This window comes from Typopeltis vanoorti, chromosome 2 (assembly GCF_054136105.1).
Source record: "Typopeltis vanoorti isolate ZY-2024b chromosome 2, IOZ_Tvanoo_1.0, whole genome shotgun sequence".
NCBI lineage: Eukaryota > Metazoa > Arthropoda > Arachnida > Uropygi > Thelyphonidae > Typopeltis > Typopeltis vanoorti.
Genome location: NC_143550.1, coordinates 91,619,256 through 91,643,333, shown reverse-complemented (window position 1 = coordinate 91,643,333; position 24,078 = coordinate 91,619,256). Strand labels below are relative to the sequence as shown.

General features: G+C 34.7%; 1 protein-coding gene across 1 annotated transcript in view; it reads left to right on the top strand.

Moving 5' to 3' along the window:
* Positions 1 to 24,078, top strand: part of Itpr (Inositol 1,4,5,-trisphosphate receptor) — a 1,112,489-nt gene that overhangs the window by 646,685 nt on the left and 441,726 nt on the right. Inside the window, exon 35 of the mRNA XM_090401920.1 lies at positions 16,313 to 16,441. Coding sequence (XP_090258046.1) covers positions 16,313 to 16,441 — 129 coding nt within the window. The remainder of the gene's footprint in view (positions 1 to 16,312; positions 16,442 to 24,078) is intronic.

Here is a 24,078-nt window from a genome sequence, read left to right as displayed (position 1 = left end):
GATCCAAGGGCTTATCCCTGGTCTATTAAATTATTTCTGTATGCAAGTTCTTACCAACTTCTGAATCTTCATCACTACACCAGGATGCTGATGAGTTAAACAGAGTTTCTTTGCACTAACCTTGTTCAATAGAATTATCATACATTCCTTCCATTCCTCCAGTATCTTTCCTGAACTGAGACTCAAGTTATACATACATGTCAAAGGCCTATTTAATTTGGCTGAACATACCCTTTAGCACACGTGATGATATTTCATCTCTCCTTATTGTGAATTCTTATCCAGGTTTTTTGCAACATATCTTAACCTCATTCTCATTCACATGAATGCACAGAGACATTAATAGAATACATGCAATCGAAATGAAAGCATTAAGAACAATGTTGGCAAAAAAACAAGGAAAGACAGAATAAGAAATGTGGACATTAGGAATAATTTAGGACTAAAAGCTGTTGAAAAAATGCTTATGAGCACTTGTGAAGTGGTTTGGACATCTAATGAGAAGGAACTTAGAAAGAATACGAAGAAGAATATGTGACATGAAATTTGAGGGGAAGAGACCAAGAGGAAGACCAGATAAGAGAAAAATCTTAAAAAAAGCAACCTGAACTGGCACAGTGTTCATGAAGGAAGTATTTGAGAGAATAGAATGAAATGGCGAGATTTGATCTTCCCGATGTGGCAGTTTCTGTCAGAATAGTTCTTGCTAAAGAAAAAGAAGTCTACCTAATACAGATGATTTTTTTTTATGAGTGGACTCACTTTGTAGATTAAGAATATGAGAATATAATGCCACCTAAGATGGTGGCCCCACTGTAGCCAAAGTTTAAATACCTCCCTAAGCCACCTGAACAAATAACATTAACACAACAGTATTGAGATTGAAAACAATAACTCTCTCTTCTGGACATGCTTGTCACAGGCTATCTTTCCTTCAATGGCTACCATAAACCTACACACAAAAACAAGCACAGGTCAATACATACACAGAGACTCATATTACCATCATTAGACCCTCAAAAATAGAGCTCTAACAATTTGCTGTGATGAGTAGGCTCTGAAAAATGATTTTTAAATAATAAGCAAAAAATTTATTAAGAATGTTTATAACAAGAAAACCAACAGAACATAAGTGTTACCAAATATAATAAATATTACAATTAGTTCATAGCTATTGCATTCCTTACATTAGGAGAACATCTGAGAAATTAGACATAACACTGCAAAAATACAATATTAAGGTGATGTTCAGACTACCCACAAAATAAAAAAGCCTACTCAGCTCTTCCAAAGATTTCAGTGCAATAGAAGAAACAGAATGTGCAAGCCCAGCAAGGAGGTGGGGGGGGGGGACATTAAATTTCTTAATTATGGAAAATCAGGCTTTTCTGATTAAACATGCCTCAGAATTGATTGGAAAAAACACCCAGTCCTTACATCATGCCAAAACTTTCTGTAAAAGAAAATTCAAAGAAGCCTGTGAGATGCTAATCCATCATCTCACTCTCAACAAGAATGATGGCTTAACAATTCCACTAGTCTTCTTCTTCTTAAGTACTTACTATTACATTTCTGTATGCTGTCTCCTTAGCCTATCATAATTATCAGCATTGTAGTTTCACATATTTCCTTTTTAAATTGAAAAGTCCTGAAAATCCCTGATGCTTAGTCCCCTCACTGATGAAGACTGCATGACCATTCTTGTGAGTCAGAGTGAATTTGATGAACAAAGGGACCTGTTTGTGAATGATGAATTATACTTTAATATGGACAGTTTTTCTGATGCCATCACCAGATCCAACACTCTTAAACATCACATCCCTTCTATAATTTTTTCTCCCACTTTGATCTAATTTGTCCATGCATGGCATTCACATCTCTTGCATCCCATGGCCTATTTCAGCAACCTACTATACATTTTGTCATGTGGCTGTTATATCACATCACATCACATAGCTACGAATACACTGTTTTCTTCACCCCCACTGTCATTCTGAAATTCTACACTTGGCAGTTGCATTTCTTCTGTTATTATTAGCAACATCCTGCCTCTCATCTGTTCTCTTTTTAGTTCCTGAAAATAGAATATTCATTATATTCTCTCTCTTTGTAACAGTTATCTTTCTGTGTCAACCAAGTCTGCAGAATGTCTATAATTTTTGGTAATGTAAAGCTAATCAATGCCAGAAACTCTTCATTCTTGTTCCTGATGCTTCTAGAATTGGTTATACATCCATTTGCAATCCCTTTCAGTCCACAGGTATATTTTAATGGGCCTTCCATTTAATTTTGAGACCCAGCTAGCTGTTCAGCATTCTTGGAATATTTTCCTTCTCATGCTCATTCACCTCAAGAGTGCTGCCCACATGGTCACCTGCTCCACCCACCCACCCACAACTTGTTGCCCTGATTTTGCATTTGCATTCTGTCATGGAACAAAGTTTTTTGAAAAATCTAATTCCAAATCCATTAAAGTATAATCCATCATACAATTTTGAGTGAATCTAATTCCAGATCCATTAAAGTATAATCCATCATTCACATACAAGTCCTTTTGTTCATCAGATTCACTCAAAATATCTAAAAACTAAGCACATGCACACACATAGTCATCTCTTCTATATTCACTCTTACAATATCTTTGCAACAGACTTGCATGCTTTATTCTCTCACTCTTCTTTTTTTTTTTTATTTCTTTCAGTAATAAATCCTTCATATGCTGTTGCATTTTTGTAATTTTTTTATTATTATTATTATTACTACACCCTCCATGGAGTCAGCAGACTTATCATGGGAGGTGCATTTAATTAACAATATTAACATATTAACAACAACACTCCCCTGTAGGGAGTGTTAAATACATTGTTAATGTATTAACAATGTATTCCAGTAATGCATTCCATTCATTTACAATTCTATTTGTAAAAAAATCTACTCCTCACACCCTTTTTCACCACACTCTTACAGAACTTCTAGGGATGACCTCTGGTTCTTCCCCTCTTGCCTTCTACTCTTTTTATAATCTCCTCTGGATTAATCTGATAAAATCCCCACACTAACGTAAACATCTCTATCGTATCACCTCTTTTCCTACTATCCACCAAACTCTGCAATCCACATTCCTTTAGCCCCTCTCCATAGCCAACAGCCCTGATATTGTCTTAGTCACTCATCTCTGAAACTTTTCCAATGGTTCTACATCACATTGAAATCCAAGTGACCAAATCTGAGCACAGTAGTCCAAGTGTGGTCTGACCAGCACTTGATATAGTGACACAACTACTCCCTTATCTTTACGTGTCAGTGTACTTCTTATCATAGCAGCACTGCACTGTACAGTCTTTGCAACACTTGCAATATGACCTCTAAACTTCAGTCTGCTTTCAACTCAGATCTCAAATTTCATCCACTTATTGCAGTACATTGCCATCAATATAGTACACAACCTTATATTTCTGCACTCCAAAATGCAGTGCCTTGCACTAATTAATGTTAAAACTACAATCCCACTGCTTCGTCCAAGTCAAAAGTCTGTTCAGATCTTCTTAAAGGGAATTAACATCAGCAGTGCTACTTATAATTCTCCCCAACTTGGCATCAGCAGGGGCCCAAGAACAGAACCCTGGTATTCTGGTTATCCTCTTTATTTGAGACACTGCTCCATCATACACAACTTGCTGGTATTGTTTAGAGAGGCAATCACCAATCCATCTAACCAGTATACTATTTATTCCCATTCTCTGCAGCTTGTACACCAACTTATGCAGTAATCTGTCGAATGCTTTTTCAAACTCCAAGAATATCACTGTATATGATTCTCCCTTATCTAACTCATTACGTTATCATAAAATGCAAGTAAATTGCTAAAACAAGACCTGCCATTTACAAATCCATGCTGATCATCATAAAGAATGCTATGTCCATCAACCCAATTGTGTATTCTATTTCTAACCAGTCTCTCCAACATCTTCGCTACAACTGTAGTTATACATATTGGTCTATAATAAGAAACTTCTATCCTGGAACCATGCTTGTGGAGTGGTACTATTTTTTGCCTTCTGTATACTCTTTGGGAACCATACCCACTACAAGTCTCATTAAATAACCAGGTCAAGGGCATAACTTATTGTTGTGCACATTCCTTAAAAATATGTGGTGATATGTCATCCATTCCTTCAGCCTTATTAACATCTAACACATTCAACACCTGATGCACCTCTATTCCTTCACATGTTGCATGGCATCATTTACACCAGTATTGTATATTCTGATAAAGTTGTCATTCAATATTTTCACTATATGCTTAACATTATGATTACTCTGCTACTATAACTATCTACCAGTATCAACCTGCCATAATTATTCTTTCTCTTGCTTGCCATATAGCAGAAGAATTTCCTTTAATTGTCTTTATCCCGACTAGACAATCTCCTCTGATACTGACTTTTTCATTCTTTACCGTGCTTGTCACCTTCCTAGCCTGCAGTTTATACTCTTCACAGATCTGATTATCACCAACTCTCTTATACCTCCTCCACAAACTTTACTTTTCCAACACAACTTGCTTGATTTAACTGTTCATCCATTTCTCTCCTATTCTATTTACTTGCCTAACCCTTGGAATGCAGTTATATATTTTCATCTTTTATGTCATTTGTTCTAACCAAAATTATTAACTCTTCCTTCTCATTGGCAAACATGCAGAATAAGTAAAATATTTCAGCTATTTAGGCAAAATTTTTACTGGATCACAAATCAAATAATGAAATACAGCATCCTTGTCTTACAATGGGTTCTGTTCTGACAATCCTCTCATAAAGATCATAAGTTGGAAATTACTGTATGAACTATAAAAATATGTAAACAGTTAACATGTCTGGATTATAAAATATGTAGATCTGTTTGGTTATATGTTAAACTAATTTTACTCTTTGTTTATAGTGAAATAATTCAATGTGCAAATTAAAATATTACAGTATACAATACTGTATGGTAGTATATAATGAGTATATAATGAGACATGAATGTAGAGTATAGCTGGAAACATATGAAGCAAGTAAATTATTCAAAGCTGCTGCTTTACTAATTGAGCAGTTCATCAGAGGAGGAATGGAAGGCAAGGTCTTTGGCAACAAATTCTTCAAGTTCAGGAATTTTCAACAAAGAGTTCTGAAGATGGTTCACTAGATGCATAATTTGTGAATGGCCTAGACTCATCTTAAGTAGATAAAGTGAAAACAAGACTGTGCTTATTTAAAAATTTGTGTATTAGATTCAACTTGGTCTTCATGGTTTGCTTTTTCTTTTCTGCTTTAATTTCTTTGTAGCAAACAGTTTCAGGTTGCATTATTCTGCCTACTTCACTAAATCTCTCCATGTTGGGGTCCATCTCTCAAATAACTGAATTGCCTGATTAACCCTTTAACTGCTGATTTAAGTAGATAAAGTGAAAACAAGACTGTGCTTATTTAAAAATGTGTGCATTAGATTCAACTTGGTCTGCATGGTTTGCTTTTTCTTTTCTGCATTAATTTCTCTGTAGCAAACAGTTTCAGGTTGCATTATTCTGCCTACTTCACTAAATCTCTCCATGTTGGAGTCCATCTCTCAAATAACTGAATTGCCTGATTAACCCTTTAACTGCTGATTTTATATTCTACTGACATTGTCCCATGTGCTGAATTAATTTTGCAAAAAATTTATAAATAAATCAATTCAAATTCTTACTGAAGAAAGAAATCCAAACAGCATCATACATTCTTAATATATACTTGTTCGCTCACAAAAATGGCAATAATAGTGTTTTATAAAATTTACATAATCAAGGGGTGTCCACTTGAGCAGTGTCCACTTGATTAAGCAAATTACACACATTAATTTATGTAGAATCACTAGGATATTGTTCATCTGAAGTACACAATTCACGCCATCTACCGCCCTCTACCACAACTAGTGTTTTTTTTGTCTGTAAATTGCGTGTGTTCTGAAGGGCCAATTTGTCTGTATGCAGGATGAAAAACCCAAGTTTCCAGGAGAAAAACCCTGCTACCTCCGTATGAGATCGGCTAACTCACCTTTGATCGAAAAAAGTCCATATATTAAGATTCCTCCCATCACGACGAGAATCGAACTTAGGCCTTTTCCGATTAAAGGGTGCAGTTTACTATCATTCTTCCATTTGCGCTATGGAGGTGCTTAATATGATTAGTTGCACCAGTTCAAATTTTTCTCTTTAGATGTCATACAAGGACAGAAACCCAAGTCAAATAAACTTCAATCGAGTTAACTCGATCATAGCAAGGTCACCGTTTTTTCCGCACTTAAGTTAACTTGACCGTAGCAGTTAAAGGGTTAACAGAGGCAAATGTCTATGCCAATTTTTTCACTGTAAACTTTTCTGGGCTTGACTTCTACTGTTTATTTTTCTGCCTCTCTCTCTCGTGCTCTCTCTACCCCCCCCTCCATCCTTTTTTCTACAATTTTCAGCTCTGTAAGGTCTTCATTTGCAAGCTCTTCTTCCACAACTTCCAACTACTCTTCATTGTCAACTTGCAATTCTTGATGTTTAGCTAGCAGCAATGTCTTGTTACAATCTCTTGTAAGGCTTCATCTTTGTCGAATCCTGTATGATATATGATACATGTATCATACACTCTACTCTCACCTTGCTCCATGTTGCATTTACATTCTTTGAACAATCTTGCATTGTACAAAGAATGAAAATGCCACAAATTATATTCCTTTTATAAGTCTCTGAGGATTTTTCCTCCTTCAGTAGCACAAGTAGCCTGAATAAAAGTATTTCTTTATGCCTTGAAGACAGCAATTACTCTCTGTTCTGTAGATTGCACTAGTGAGATTGTGTTTGGTGAACATATTAATAGGATGGCTGTAGTACATATACACATAATCATAAGTTGCATATGTTGTATTGCATATGTAGAGGATTGACTGTAGCCAGTAGAATAAGATAATATGATTAGGAGTTAATTGAATATATTTATATAGAATAAAGAGAAATTAACAAACATGCTAAACTGGTATACAAGACAGTATTCAAACCAGTTTTACTTTAGTCACTGATCAAATGTGTTATTTCTATCCCACAAATGTGGGATAGAAATAACACCTTTGATCAGTGACTAAAGACTGCAGACGTGAGATCTGTAAAAAAATTAGGGAATTGAACGGATAGCATCATTTGCACTATCAAAAAATGAAAATATTAAGAAGGAACTTAACATCGTTTTCATTCAAATATCCAGGCAGAGCTAATTTAAGGTGGTACTGATTTATTTATGTATATCAGTCTCATGCATGGAAGTCGAAAGAATCTATTGTATGTTAGTTCCATTTATATGGTGTGGGCAGCATTCAGTAAAGAACATTTTTTTGAAAAGCTGGTGATAATAGTTGCTGGAAAACACTTCTTGAGAGTGAATATTTCATTAATAGGAATGAAAGCAGGTTTATTATGTTTAAAGGTGAACTACAAAGAGGCTTTTGGCATCTGCTGTTTCTTCTTTATCTGGTGTAGTGAAAGCAGAAAAATTATGGGTCTGCTGAGTCCCTCTCATTGAGACCTTGGACTCCATGGAGGTGCATTAATAATAATAATTGCTAAAGTTAGTTTTTGAGAGAGAATTCTATTGATCGTATTGACACTAGGATCATTTGCATTTTTCATAATTGGAAATTTTTGGAAATTGTCGAATAGGCAGTAGGCACATGCTGTGAAAAATAACTCTTAAACATAAATTAAAGATGCCAAAAAAATTATATTCTTGGTTTAATCTTTTATCCCAGTGTAAGCAAACAAATTTTGCACCTGAAGTATCTTCAGCACTGGGCAACTTGTAATAGAAGCTGATGACTTCACATCACTTGCCTTAATATCCCATAATGCAAAACACATATCCTTATAGACATGTTTAATGCCCAGGAGAGTTTACTACCCAGACCAGTTTCGACCATTATTGAGGTCTCATCAGTGGCAGCCAGACCCAGAGGTGATACCAGGGTGCTTCCCAAATATCTATACTCAGTTTCCCCTTCCAGGTACAATCAGACAAAGTATATGCTAACTTGAATTATGTGTCGATTGATGGGTTAGCTCTGCTCATAACCAGCAGATTCAGGCAAATATACTGTTTGGTATCTGGACTGAAGGAACCACTTTTATGCTGTACGTATGAATTGGAGGAAGTTTTGAGACTACACATTAGCCATGAAGGGATATTATTTGTATTGCATAGAGCTATGATCTTGAATCTGTGCCTTAAACAAAGACTTACAAGTAGTTCCACAGTGGAATTGCATGTAGGTCTGTGTTTTATGTCTGAGGATATAACAGATTACATTCAACATTATCAAAGTCTGTTTTCCACACAAAAAGATTGAAATTCACCTTCCCTTACCATGATAATATACAGAAGTCACTAAATAGTATCAAATCTCTCTTCTTGGACTGACATTTCCCTGTAGCCTTTTCTGGTTTAAACACACTTACTTCAATTGCTCCCTCAATCTCTTAAAAACTTGGCATCCTTTGCTGCTCATTGCTCAATTCTCCACTCAACTACTAAGTTTGTACAAATCTCTGCACAGCCTTAGAGTACTGTTCCCATTTTTGGGGCATTCATCCCAGGATCTCTGCATTCTTGATGCTGCAAAGAGTGTCTATCTGAACAGTCATTTTCCTCCCCCCCCTCCATCTGTGGAACAAAGAAAGAAAAAGGGGGAGGGAAGAGAGAGAGACTGCTTTCCACTTGGTCTCTTAAAACAGAAGCATTTTAACAGGCACTTCTTTTACACTCCAACTTAAAACTCACCAATACTTACTCCTTAAGTGTTTCCAGGAATTATATTTCTCAATCTTTTTATGAAAAATATTAATAGGTTCTTTTTCCCTTAACTTTTGCTGTGCTGTAAGTTTTTCTATGGATTTGGAGAAGGGAAGCCAGTTTGAGTTGTGGAATTTAAAGTCCACAGATAAGATTAGATCTCAATGTTTTACTGTTTAGCTTGCAGAAAATCAAGCTTTAGAAATAACTACTCAGGCTTCTTTAGTTATTTATCAGGATTTCAAGAGTGATTAAGACGGCAGATGAATGCAACAAAACATCACCGGGAAAGTTTTAGCTTGGGCATGCCACATAAAGGGGATTCTAAGTAATGCATTTTATTGTGTCGTTTCTGGTAAATGATTATGTGTTAACCATGTGTCAGAAACAATATGTAAAATGCAGTTTGGTAGTTGAGGTAGACAATATTTCTTGATATTTTTGCTAGATATTCTATTTTGGACAATTCTAAGTGGTGGGGGCACTTAGTTTATATTAGTGTTAAGGCCATGAAAGTCGAAGAAGTGGATTTGGAAAAACTTTGACCACATCACCTATACAGAAAGAACCTGGTCTTCTGTTCATTCATGAGCCATCAGGATTGTTCTTATTTGCTCGGTAAGCCTCCTGATTCATTATTGTCAGTTTGGTTAGTTTTTATGTCCTTAAACTGTGTCATCTAAGAGGCATGTAAGAAGAAAGCTGAGGAGAAATCAGTAACTTTGCTTCTTAGACCAAACATCTTGGCAGCTATATAAGGCAAACAGGAAGCATGCCAGTAGTGTTTTACCTAGCAGCGAAAGTGATTTACTAACTTATAAATGTTTAAGATTATTTTTGGAATGATAAATCTACAGTAGCAAACAAATTAATCCAAACAAGCTGAATTTTCATCAAGTTTTTAGTTTTGGTTTGGTTTTTGTTTCAGTTCACAATAATTTTGATTTTGGTTACTGTTTTAGTTTTAGTTCACTACTTTATTTGAGTGCTGCTTGTTTTATCTGTCTCTATGATGTCTATTCATAGTGTTGTGCATTTTTAACTCTCTCATGCATGAATTTTTATATTCATTTATAAAAAATCATAATGGCATGATACAGTACCATTTAATCCTACATTATTACCATGAATTCATTAAGTTTGCTAAATTTGTATCCTGTATATGTTAAAAATGATGTCCTCATCTGAGGACATCATGCACGAACGCCAACAGACTACAAACATATTTCTAGGGAAATTACTTAGACTAAGAATTTTTTTTTCATTGAAAGACATAAGTATGACAAAACAGATTACAAACAATTTCATCCATCAATTCATCTGGAAACAGCTGTGAAAAATAATCTACAGGGCTCTCCATGCATATTTACTTGGTGTTTTCCTCTAAACTGTGGTTCAGTATCAGCAAAGGGATTATCTTTCTCACTAAATCACACTGATTGTCTCTGCAATGGCATATGACCAGCAACAGCTGTATTTTTCACACTAGCTGGACTTTGAACATTGTGAATCTGACCAACAGGGAAAGGACACTGAACATCACTGTCTTCACTTGAACTGTCACTCTGTAGGATCATCATCAGAATCACTCAGCTACAAACCATCTTCAGATTCCTCCAACAGTTTTTCAATCTACTCTTCAGTAAGTCTCTTGTGATAATAGGCCTTTTTATGCCTGATGGACCTAGCTTTTGGTTATTCATCTGTAAAAGAGATGATAATGCCAATTAACACTTACTATTAATTTATGTTTGCAAAAATAAAATAAATTAGATTATAAAAATATTGTACAAGAACTTTCTAACCTCAAACTATTTTCCACATAGAATACCTTACAAACATATTGTCCTCATATGAGGACAGGTTGCTTTCAAGTTCATTTTATGAATATGGTAATAAACATGACCAAATTAAATATTACACTTCATCTACAAGGTATAACAATATATAAAACCATACTAACCTTTCCAGAAGACTTATAAAATCACCAAATTCAAATCAACAAAACAGCAGCTTTTCACTTCCTCCTTGATGCCACCATGCACTGCAGAAAGATTGGTATTCCTGTAACTCTGTTGAAACACATGCCATCTGGTGTGGTTTCTGAGAACACTTTGGCCTCCCCAGATGAGGACTACATGCATGCAGTAGCACTAAATTATGAATGAATAATTATGATGAGGGAAAATATGTGTCCTCATATGAGGCCCTTATGCGTGAGAGGGTTAATAGTGTAAACAAATCGATATTCACAGTGTTTTATTCATTTTGCATAGCTATAAAATGGATACATCTCCAAGAAACCATTCAAAAATATGTACTCTTTCTCAGCACACATCTATAACTCAAAGAGAAATTGCCAAACTAACACCATACTCATTGGCAATTTCTCTTTGAGTTATAGATGAGTTACTGTTAATGCAATTTTAAAGAGATTTAGGGAGATGGATACCTTTTCTCCTGACAGAAAAGGAAAACTACACTTAAGATCATTTACTAGTAAGGAAAAGCAAAATGAACCAAGATTGATAAGATTGTCTAGAATAAGATAAGATAATCCAGAATAAGATTGTCTGCTGTAGACTTAGAGACCTGACAGCTAGTGGGATAAATGTTTCTGACATGACAGTCTGTCGAAGATTGATGGAAGCAGGAGGACTGCCCACAGACCAAAAAAAGAAAAAAACTGTTGATGAACGCCATGCAGAAAAAAGAGGCTCCAGTGAGCAAAAGTGTACAAAGATTGGACTGTTGGGAAGTGGAAAAAAGGTCAAATTCTCAGATGAGAGCCATTTATTTGTCCAAGGAGAGTGAGTACCCTATGTTTGCAAATCAGTAGTTGAGAAGACTTTTTCTGCCCACCTGAAACATGCTCCTAAACACCCAGCTAAAAAGATATTCTGGAGGTGTTTTCCACTTGACAATCTAGGATCACTTGTGCCTGTTGACAGTGTGATGAAAAGTGAGTAACCAATACATAAAATATCAGAGAAAAGAGTGGTCCCACAGATCCAGAAAAACAAAGAACTCATCTTCCAGCAGGATCTTGCTCCATACCACACTTCAAAAAAGTGAAAGAGTTCCTTAAAAATCACAACATCCATTTGCTTCAGTGGCCAGATAACTCTCTTAACATTAACCCAATAGAAAATTTGTGTAACCATAGCGAAAAAAAGACTTGGAAAATTTAATTGTGATACAAAGAATAACTTAATATAATCCATTGTAAAAGTATGCTTTCTAGATGCAGAAATTTAAAAAAATAAAATAAAAAAAGTGTCTACATTGGTAGAGTCCATGCCTAAGCGAATTAATGAATTTATTAGCAGAGGAGTAGCTATAAATTATTAGATAAAGTTGGATTTAAATTTTTATACTTATTTTCTTGCAAAATTCAAATTTTCCTTTAAAATGTGAGTGTTCGGATTAATTTGTTCACTACTATACATCAAGACTGCAAAATTATTATTGTTGTTGTTGTTGGATGTCAGCTACATGGAGTCCAAGGACTAATTTTATATATTTTCTAGTATATTCATCTTCACGACAAAGCTGTTAGTCAGTAAATAACAAAACAAGTTTTGTTCATGACTGCATGAAATCTACAAGTAAATCCTGCATATGTAATTTCTCTTAACATATTTTTGTCCATTGCATACATTCTCTAGTCACTTTGCTTGTTTTAACAAAGGAATAGAAAAAAAAAACTGTTTATAAAGGGGAAGGCCCAGCTACCCGTGTGAGAGATTAGCTAAACTTATTTATTACCTTCACACAAAAACAAAAGAATCACATAAAGATAAATGTTTGAAAAAGTTCTAGAAGATGATATAAAACATGTGTAGTATTACTTTAATAAGAGGGGTTTTTTTTTTTTTTTTTCTATTCAGCAGTGTTTTTACAACTAGAGCCATATAGAAAATCATTTATGATTTTGAATGATTAAAGAATTACCAAAAGCATTGATTAATCAGCTAACCTTAAATATAGCATTAGCATGTTTGGCTTAATGGTCTATCATGGCCAAGTAACTGGGCTTTATATAAACCCCATTTATTTTCTGATAGGGTCAATCCTTTCTGCTTAGTTGCTATGTCTATGAAATATGTTTATTCTCGTATATTTGTCTGTCTTATTGGATGAAAGTTTCCAGAAAGGGGAAACTCTTCCAAATTTATGCAATAATAGCTAACTCACTTCAGCTGCAAAGTCCTTATGAAGGTTCTTTGTAACTAGATAAGATTCAAACCTAGGTCTCGTTTTAGCCATTCTTATCAGCAACAATGGAGGCTAACTTAAATGAAAGTATTTAAACATATCAAGATTTTGGACTACAGTTTTGAAAGAAGATACTAGGAAATTTCCCCATTCATCTAATATTCCTGTCCAAACACTGGTGTGCATCAGCAACATTAGCCTTCATAGCTCATTCAGTTGAAACAATGATGCTCTTTCCACTAAAGAGTGGGAAGAGCATTTTTAACTAATGCTGTATTGGTAGTGCATTTGAAGATTTTCATCTAAAAGTATATTAGCTGGTCTTATGCATCGCTGGTGACAGTGTTTCCCTCCTAGAACTTTGAGTCTTTTATCCCACAGAACATGTAAATCAACTAGAAAACAGACGAAATCTACACAGTAGTAGAGATTAATTCTTAATGTGACGCTCCTGATTAATAGTTACAAATGTGTAACATGATGCACAATGACCTCCCATAGGAAATCTCATAGTTATGGTACCAAAAAAAAAAAATAACTAGTAAATAAGATAAGCAGAAACATAACAAGTTGAAAAATAAAATTTCTTTTCACTGATAATTTCTTTTCACTTCCGGAGAGTAAATCAAGTGGGAGTTAAATGGATGAATAACACCATTAAGCTTGAGCTGCAAAAAAGAAACAATTGTGGATGAAATTTAAGTTGAAAGGTGACCTGCAGGCACACGAACAGTACAAAGCACTGGCCAGAAGGGTAACTAGACTAGTGTGGTAAGAAAAGCAAATTATGAAAGGAAATTAACAATGCAAGCTAAAGTGAATCCCAAACATTTCTTTTGATATGCTGTAAGTAAAAGAAAAAATGTATACGGGAAAATGATTCTAAGGAATGCCGATGGCAGGGAGGTAACTGAATCAGCTGAAATTGTAGAATTACTAAGTGAACATTTTGCAAGAATATATCATCCAGGCTATGATATTGCAGGAATGAGAGAACGAATGGCTGATACAGGAATTGAAGTGAATGGAATGAAGGTGAGTAGTATATTATAAAACCTTAATGTAAATACACATGTTGGATTGGATGGTATACCAGCTCGAGTCTTACATGAAGCAGCAAAGGAATTGTCATTTCCCTTGACCATATTGTTTAATTTGAGTCTCAGCTCTGGGTTAGTCCCAAGAGGCTGGAAAGAGATGAAAATAGTTCCATTGCATAAAGGAGGTTCCAAGACTGCTGTTGCAAATTACCGACCAATCAGCATATTAGGAATCATTGTCAAAGTTTTGAAGATATTAGTCAAAAGCAAAATACAGGAATATATATATGAAAATAAGATACAGTATGAGTATGGAGGACAGCGTGGTTTTCTGAAGGGTAGATCATGCCTCAATAACTTGCTCACGTTTTATAATGCAGTGATGACTGAACTGGATAAGGGTAAAGGATTTACAGTGATACTGCTGGACTTTGCTAAGGCAGGAGGCTGGTTGCTGGAGAGAGATTAGAGAGTAGAGTCCAAAAGAAGGATTGTTACTAGTGGTGTGCCGCAGGGTTCTGTTCTTAGACCACTGCTATTTAATTTGTTCATTAATGATATAGGAAAGGATCTGTGAGTAACTGTTCATTTATTTGCCGATAATGCAAAGTTGGGTAGAGCAATAGTGAATACACATGATGTCGAAAATTTGCAGGCTGATTTGGATAGACTGGCAATCTGGGATGAGAATGGATGCCAGTTTAATGTAGCAAAGTGTAAAGTTATACATTTTGGGGTGAAAAAATTAGCAGTAGTATATCACATTGGTGGAACTGTACTCCAGGAGGTTGACGAGGCCAAAGATTTGGAGTAACCAAGTAATCTGATAAACTGATTTAGCCAGAGACCGTGGCTAAATCAGTTTATCAGATTACTTGGTTACTGAAGAATAATTTGACAAGCAGAGATAAGCAAGTTATTATTTTCCTCTTTATCAAGCCTTGATAAGACCCCATCTTGACTACTGTGCCCAGATCTGGGCCCTGGGTTTCTTCTTGATGGGGAGAAGGTAGAGAGGATCCAGATGCATGTGACCAAGATGATAGCTGGTCTATGGAATGAACCTTACAAGAACAGGTTGAAGATCTGTGGGTTACAGAAATTGGTTGATAGGCGGAAAAGGGGGTGATATGATTGAGACATTCAAATTACTGAAGGGTTTTTACAAGATTAATTCAGAGGAAATTTTTCAGAACAGGTTTGGTGATGGGAGAACTAGGGGCCATCCATGGAAACTGAGCAAGATAGTTAGCAAGGGTGTTAGAACTAGGTTTTTTACTTGGAGAGTAGTGAATGAGTGGAATAAGCTGCCAGAGTTTGTTGTGAGTGCCATGACTGTAAATGAGTTCAAAGCAAAGTATGATGGATACTGTGTGAATGCCGAATAGTTGTTCTTGATATAATGCTTCGGACCTCCCTCGATGAGTCTAAGGACTCCTTGGAGTTGCCCGTAATAATAATTTGCAGGAACATGTAACACGTTAGGAATACAGTTTGCTTATGTCTCTTCACTTTCTATTTTGACATACAAAGATGTTAATATCATAAGTTAGCTAACATGTCACAGCATCAAATTTACAATGATAGAACATCCATAAGTTTTAAATGTTTCAGAATTATTTATTACATACTTCTGTGCTTGCTAATGTTCTTCATGTTGTTGCTCTGATGTTCTGAGCAAGATAATGATAAAAATTTGTAATGGTGACTCTACTCTGAATTGTGAAAGAGAAAGTATAATACAACTGTAAATAAATAGCTCTTTTATCTGACAGAGCATTCTAAATTACGAATCTTTGTCAGTTGACTAGTATGAATATTAACAGGCAGTGTTGGAATATAGAATAAAGGTACCATATGTATTTTAGTCCTTAATGTTAAGTGTGTGGGAAAATCCAAAAATTTAAAATACATTACTTCCAGGTATTGTTTAAGGTAATGTGTATGGAAGTATATTACTTCCAGGTAACCCACCATGCAATTTTCACACAAAATTGCACTTCAGTTTTACCTACTAGCATTTTTACTTGTTTAACCTGTAAATAATCATAATAATGATAATCAGAGGAAAAGACACTTTTACAGTATGTTACATTATAACCATGAATCATCAATTAACCGTTAAATATGGATATATTAATTATATATATACATATATATATATCCATATTGTATACACAAATTGAAAATATGCATTTTATTTACAATTAGGTGTGCAATGCTACTCATGATCGTCGTCATGCAGATATCCAGCTTGAAAATTATGTAACAAATTCAGTAATGAATATAATTACCACCTTTTTCAATTCACCATTTTCTGATCAAAGCACAACAGTGCAGGTAAGATTATGTATATATTTTTATTATGAATTATTACATAATTTCCTTTTAATGTAGTATTCAGTATATACTATCAATGTATTTCTAATTGTGTTTTCTTTTCTCATCATTGTAAAGGTGGTCTATTCATTTGACTTATACTGATTAAATATAATTTGTCCTACTTCTCTTATGTTCATTGGATTTCATTTAAAATCTTCTTTCCTAATTAACAGATTGTGCTGAATCATATGATTCCTGAAATATTTTTCAATGAAACTTTAAGATGATTACTGCTATATATGTGTATTTGAATTTCTTAGTTCTGCAAAAACAATCTTATTTAAGTTCCACTTTTTTCATTATATAATCAGGCGCCTTTTCTTGTGCTTAGATTTTCAGCTCCCACTAAGTTTGCAGGACTACTCACAAGTCAGATTATTTGACAGCATAATCTTGCTGTCAGATGGTATATCATTAAAAAAAAAAATTGAAGAGCCCATGTAGCTCAGTGGAAGTGGGCATCCACATGTGGCATCCACAGTACTAGGCCACCCAAAGAAAGAGCATCATAAGTTCAATTCTAGTTGCTGACTAGAGGAACTTTTTCTCAGCCTTTTTCTGACTAGTTCCTGAGTTAGCCAATCTCTGTCATGGGCAAGTAGGTTTTTTTCTCCTGGAAACTTGGGGTTTTTCATACTGTAACCTCAAGAAAATCAAATGTAGAATTAGGGATCATGAGATGGTAGCACTTGTCAGCTGCCTCTCTTCAATGGATGCTGTATATACTTTGTGATAATCTTGGGCTAGCTATCTTTGATTGGCTACCGTTAGAGGTTGAACTGCCTCGTCAGTCTCCAAAAGTTATAGGGCTAAATTGGCCTTGCCTACTCCCTATAGGGAAATAAAAGGCATTAGATGATTTTTGATTTCATGATAAAAAAAATTGCCTATCAATTTTTGTAAAATTATATTCATATAGAAATAGTGATATTAAAGATCCAACATTATTTCAAAGCTGGATGTTTATATTAACTATGAAAGTTTCATAATTTTGAACAGAGAGCTTATGAAAATACAATCCTTGAGAAAATACAATCCTTAAGAAAGCAAAAACTCTCATTTAATACTAAAGAAGTCCAATCTCAGAGAAATGTATTTTTCATATGCATAGATCAAGAGTTCACTTATGTGACTTACTCCTGTCATCTTCTTCATTGGATTAATACTAAAATGTACCAGTTTAAATCAAAATTTATGTAGCTGGAAAAATTTTTAAATGATTCTCAAAAGTGAGTTTTACTCAATTCTGTTCAACTAGAGAAAGTTGTTTTGCAGTATTATTATTATTCCAGACCTCCACCCATCATGGAAGACCATAAATATCAAATTGACAAAGCATTTTTAATGTGTTTGCTCATTGTTATAAAATGTACCTATAAATTATAAGCAAGGTGTTTTTTCTGGGTTGGTGATATTTTATACTTTATATTCTTTTTCATCTCTGTTTAATGAGAGAATAAATAAAGCCTGCCTATGAAATATCTCAACTAGTAACAACTGTATATAAAGCATAGGGCTTCACATTTAGTTGCTCTGTATCTCATAATGCACAACACATGCTTCTCGGACATTCAGACATGAAGTCACTGTCCAGAATGATTTCATCTTTTATTGAGGTGTCATATCAGTGGGATCTGAATCTATGGAATAGTGCCACCTATGTCTCCATTCTTGATTTATGCAGGTCTATTATCATAAACATGTGAACTAATTTATTTGTTTATTTACAGGATAATACTATGCACCAACAATGAGTCCATAATCTTTTTCACATTAGCCTGTTTATTTATTTATTTAATTTTAATCTTACAAATGCATAAAGAGAGAAATTTGTTAAATACAAAAGAAAACAAACCTACACATATTTTAGAGTTCAGACATGTTAATTGTTAATACGGTCATACCCCGACTCACGCGAATCCGGAGTTACGCGGTTTCTTATATGTACGTATTCCCATCACCCCTCACCACTAGTCGTATCTTTCCGGCGCCGGTCGCATTTGCCAGTGTCGCACATGCTGTGAACAAGCACTGACGTGTTTACCCCGAACACGTAAACATGTCAGTGCTTTACTTTACTTTCACCTTTCGCACGGTCTCCATTCATACACTATTTTTATAGTCTACAAACCTTGCGATTGTTTAATGTTATGTTCTTGATAAAACTTTTATCACATAAAAAATAATAATGTCTCCCAAAAGAAGCAAGTCCGATTCTTCTACAGCTAGCAAGAAAAGAAAAACATTCAAAGCGTACTACACACGGCGTTCGTTTGCAAGTCTGAATGAAGCTATGAGGCAAAATGAGCAACTGTCTGTTAAAGAGTTTTGGAAACGGTTTAATGTTTTAGATGCTGTAAGGATTATTGGAGATTCTTGGGGTGTCTCCGATATCAGAGACTCTTTGCTACTGAAGAGACCGAAACCTCAGATCCAGTTTTACCAGAAAAGCACATGACAGTTGCAAAATTAACAGAAGGTGTCAGCTTAATTAAGAAAGGTTTACAGATTTTGGAGGACATAGATGCTAATGAGGAACGAATTGTAGCCACAAGGTAAGGAATAAAAAAATCACTGGCTTGCTATGAAGAAATTTTGCGTGACAAGAAAAAGACATTATGCTGTCAGACAAATCTATTAGATTTTATGAAAAAACCATCGACATCGAAATAACTTTCTTTTTTTATGTACGAAAAACTACAATTTTGATTATATTTCTTAAAAAAATATAGGTATTTTTGTAAACCTTTGGTCCCAATTGTATGTTTGTATATATAAATTACATGCAAAATTATACCTCCAGTTACACGAATTCGACTTACGTGCTTTTCGTTGGTCCCACCTACCACGTAACTTCGGGGTATCACTGTATATCTATATGATTCATATGGTGATTTCTGACTTATGATGAAATCAGTAGAACAGAACCCCATTATAAGTCAAGGAATGACTATATCCAGGTGTTTACTGATTTATTTTGTTTGAGTAACAGAATGAATGAAAAATATCAATGATAAAAAATACTTCCATAATGAACTTAGAATATTATTATTATTATTATTATTATTATTATTATTATTAAACAAGACCTCATGGAGTCAAAGACTCATCTAGGAGGTCCTTTTATCTCACACACATCTCATCATACCGGGTCTTAAACACATTCAAACTCCTTGCAGACACCACACTCTCAGGCAAGGCATTCCAATCATTCACAACTCTGCACGAAAAAAACCTGCCTCTCACTCCCCTACTCACACCCTCTTTATACAGTTTCCAGGGATGACCTCTGGTTCTCCCCTGATCTCCCACTATTCTCTGTAGAACTTCTCCACCATTGATCCTATAACAACCCCTTACCAACTTGTAGGTCTCTATCATATCTCCCCTCTTCCTTCTCTCCACTAGACTCTGCAAATTACATCTTTTCAATCTTTCCTCATACTCGACATTCCAGAGGTCAGAAACTACCTTAGTCAGTCGCCTTTGGACCCTTTCCAACATCTCTTCATCCTTCTGAAAACCAGGTGACCAAATCTGGGCACAATAGTCCATGTGTGGCCTAATCAAAGCCTTATACAATGCAACAAGAATCTCCCTACTTCTACGCGTCAGTGTCCTCCTCATCATTCCCAGAAGTCTTTGTGTTGTCTTCACAATTTTGGCGATGTGTCCCCTAAATTTTAGATCCTTATCCACTATCACTTCCAGATCTCTTATTTCCTCTACTTCCAACAATATATTCTCACCAAGCATAAATTCTGCATCCCATCTTTGTTTTCCAAATTTCAAAACCTTACATTTTGCAACATTGAACTCACATCCCATATACTATGACTGTTACTGCCATTTTTTAAAAGTTTTGTGGCAAATGGTATTTTTGTGTAAAATATGATCTCTGTTTTGTGATCTCCATAGTAACTGAATGGAGATCACAAAATAGGTACAGATGAGAGTATAAATTGAGTATCTGTACTACAGGAAGTAAAGTCAGTAAAATACAGAGTGGTGTTATTGTCCAGTTCTATGGCTTTCTGATTATTATTTCATAGTAGGAATACAAAAAGGTTAGCATCAAGTTGCAAGTAACACCTGAGTAAGAATAATGAGTTGCATTTTGAATGTTGAAGCAGCTGGTGGATGTGATTATACATGCATATATGTATTGAGATTCTTGAGGTCATTATTCTTCCAAGCAGAGAAATTTATTTTCTCGCTCAGATGGAAATGATTTTTACGATCGAGAAAGAAATTTAATTTTTTAATGGATTAAAACCAACAAAAGCATACTTTTGCCATTGGAAAATGTTATAAAGTTCATCATTCAATAGCTATTCTTAAGTCCTTTTCTGAAACAAAAGGCTAGAGAGTACAGTGGTGGCCAGCACAAAGAAAGGTCTTGTAGGCAAGGAATGTTTTAAAGGTGTTAAAGAAACAACAGGAAGTATTTTCCAGACTACTCCATAGCATTTCTCTAAGAGTGAGAAATGCATATAAATAGAAAGACCTATTACAGTATGACTGTGATATAAGTAAATGATTCCTGTTTCATTTTAAACAGTGAGCCAATATAAAATGCAACTATCATTCTTATCCCAATTTTACTAAAAATAGGTTGTTTTTCTCTTAAACCTTTATATTTTGATTGATACATAAATGAATAAAATCATACAACATGTTATGACTCTTTTAGAAAATGCATGTAAAATAGGATGTGAGCAGAGGAGTGAGGAGAAGATTCTTTGCAAAGAGTGGTTGGTGAGTGGAATGCATTGCCTGAGTGTGTTGTGAATGTAGACACATTAAATCGGTTTAAGGCACAGTTAGATGAGCATTGTGTGCAATAGTGTGTACCTCTCATAATGAGTCTCTCTCTGACTCCATGGAGATCAGATGATGATGATGATAATAATAATCTTCTGTATTCATTCATGCTTGGTCTCAGGCTTTAATGACAAAAAAAAATAATAATAATTGCTTGTTTTACTGGTTCCCTGTACAGTTTAGAAATTCACATAATTGTAAAAGTGCTCTCAAAATAATAACAGTAATAACAATAATTCACAATACAAGACAAAAATAAGAAAATAAATGATGCATTTATCAACTTAGTTGCTGATATGTCACTGGTATTATATCCAGCATTTTTTAGAGCACAAACAGTTTATCACAGCATTCAAATGGCAACAATTAGTGAATAGCAAGAATAGTTTAAAATTAACTGGACATCGTAAAGAACTAAAGTTCTAATTGTTGCCACCTATTGTTAGATTAAAAAAAATTAATCTTAATTATTCTTAAAATTACTATATCTCAGATTTTTATAAGATGATATAGCCATACTTGTTGAGATTTGGGGAATGTTATAAAGCTGCTACTGACTCCCATAGCATGCCGTCAAATGCAGCTATGTCAGGATCACATTGTTGTAAATTTGTTATTAGAAGCTCTCAACATTAAGCAAGGGTAAATATAGCATCCATTGAACATGGAATATTTTATTTTATTTATTTATTTTTTTTTTTTTTATTATGACTCCACACATGAAAGATCACAAGACCTATAACACTTCAGTGCCATGTGGGCAAGTGATTAAGGAGAAAATGTAGTCTGTTGATATCTTTCTTAAAGAGTGGGAAGTTGTATTAACAGTATGGGGGAGACTGAATACAAAGAAAAGAGGTGGATGGAATGAAGAGATCTGATGAGAAATTAGTTCAGTGTTCCATGCTGGACAGTGTATGTATGTTGACCAGTTGCTGCTCTAGTTTTTACATGTTAGAAGAAAGTGAAGGAATGTAAACTCAGAGGAGCAATTCCCATGAAAGTACCTATAAAAAAGCAATATCCTGAAACAGAAGGCCTATGATAAAGTGAATTAAGGGAGTCTTTGAGGTAAGGGTCATCTATTAAGCAGATTGCCCTCTTCTGAATATTGTCAAGAATTCTTAGGGAGGTCTTTGGTGCTCCATTCCAAAGTAGATTGGATGATCTGAGACTTATAAAATATTACGAGGTGAGAGGAAGAGAAGTAATGGTTAGAACAGAAAAGAACACCAAGGTTTTTAGAGGCTAAGGAGTCTATGTAAGCTCGGACACTCTAGCATTGAGGAAATCTGATGAGAGGAAGCCATCTGCCCTCCACCATTACACACAATGAACGAACAGTGATGAAGCTGGAAATACAATCACATTGGAAATTGGAAGCATCTTAACCAAATTCAAACCCCCCAAAAGCAATACTCCATATAAGGAAAATTACAGCCTTACAAGACCTATATACTAATAAAAACATTGTAATAACAAAGCAGATAGAAGGAAACACTGTTGTTATAATGAGTCTCCAGGTAATGAAGAAGGTTGTTGATAACCTTCTCCATCACTTTTGAAAGTATTGAAGTGAGAGCAGTGGGTCAATAGTAGAATATGTAGTTTATATATGCGATGCAGGATGGATGTCAGTTCTGGAGCACAACTGGAGGAATATCATCTGGATCAAGAGTCTTGTTAATATCAGAATTAATTAAGGGTTTTTTGTGATGCCCTTTTGGCTAAAGTTCAGAAGATGCATATAGTGGGTAGAATATGATAACAAAATGCATTATTCTACAATATTATTCTACATACAGAATCACTACTGAAATTGCATTAAGTTACTGTCAAAAAAACAAGCTTTTTCATCTAAGCAGCCCAGAATGTATGGAATTGCAAATTTATGAACAGATACCTCCCTCCCTTCCTCCATACCTAGTTGTTTATGTATAAACAGCACTGTATATTACCTTGCTAGACAGTCCATATTCTAAAAAGTTAAGACATAATGCTTGGCTTCAATATAACTTCACTCTTTACTAATGTACTGTTAATTGAGACCTTTGGTTTGTTAAAGTTCCATTTTCCATATACATACATGCAGTGTCTTGAAAACAATGATCCTTCAGTTAATGATCCTTGAATATTAATTGACTTCTTGTAGAGCACCATGTAATTGTACTTCAGTTATCAGAGTTTGCTCTTCTGATAACTGAAAGGTCATATAAACAGGATTGCTGTATTCAAATTTACAGTACATGCTGGTAATCTCACATATAAAGGAAAAATATAGAAATAACTCAGTAGGATAGCCATTTATTTAGCTACTCTATGTAGATCATGTATTTGCTATTTGGCCACAAGAATAAGACAAATGAGATACACTTTTAGTGTATTTAAATAGCCACTTCCTAAATCCACTTCACAATAGAAAAAGAATGAAATAACTGTTTTCCCTTTATAGATACACTAGTCGCATGTCTCTCAAATGGCACATTATCTATTTATAGAAAACCTACACATACTGGACAATATTTATACAAACCATCACATCCAGCAGTATAGTATCCTAAAAAAACACTATAAGATACACAGAACCAGCTATATGTTCTAATGATACTGCTCTTATCACTGAACTTGCATACCTTTGCTACACTTGATTAACTATTGGCTATACTCCTCAGAAAATAAATAAAATACTAAATGCATCACTCAGATTCTTCCCCTCCTCTAATACACAACGAAACTGTTATTATCCCATATATATTATTCAAGGCACATCT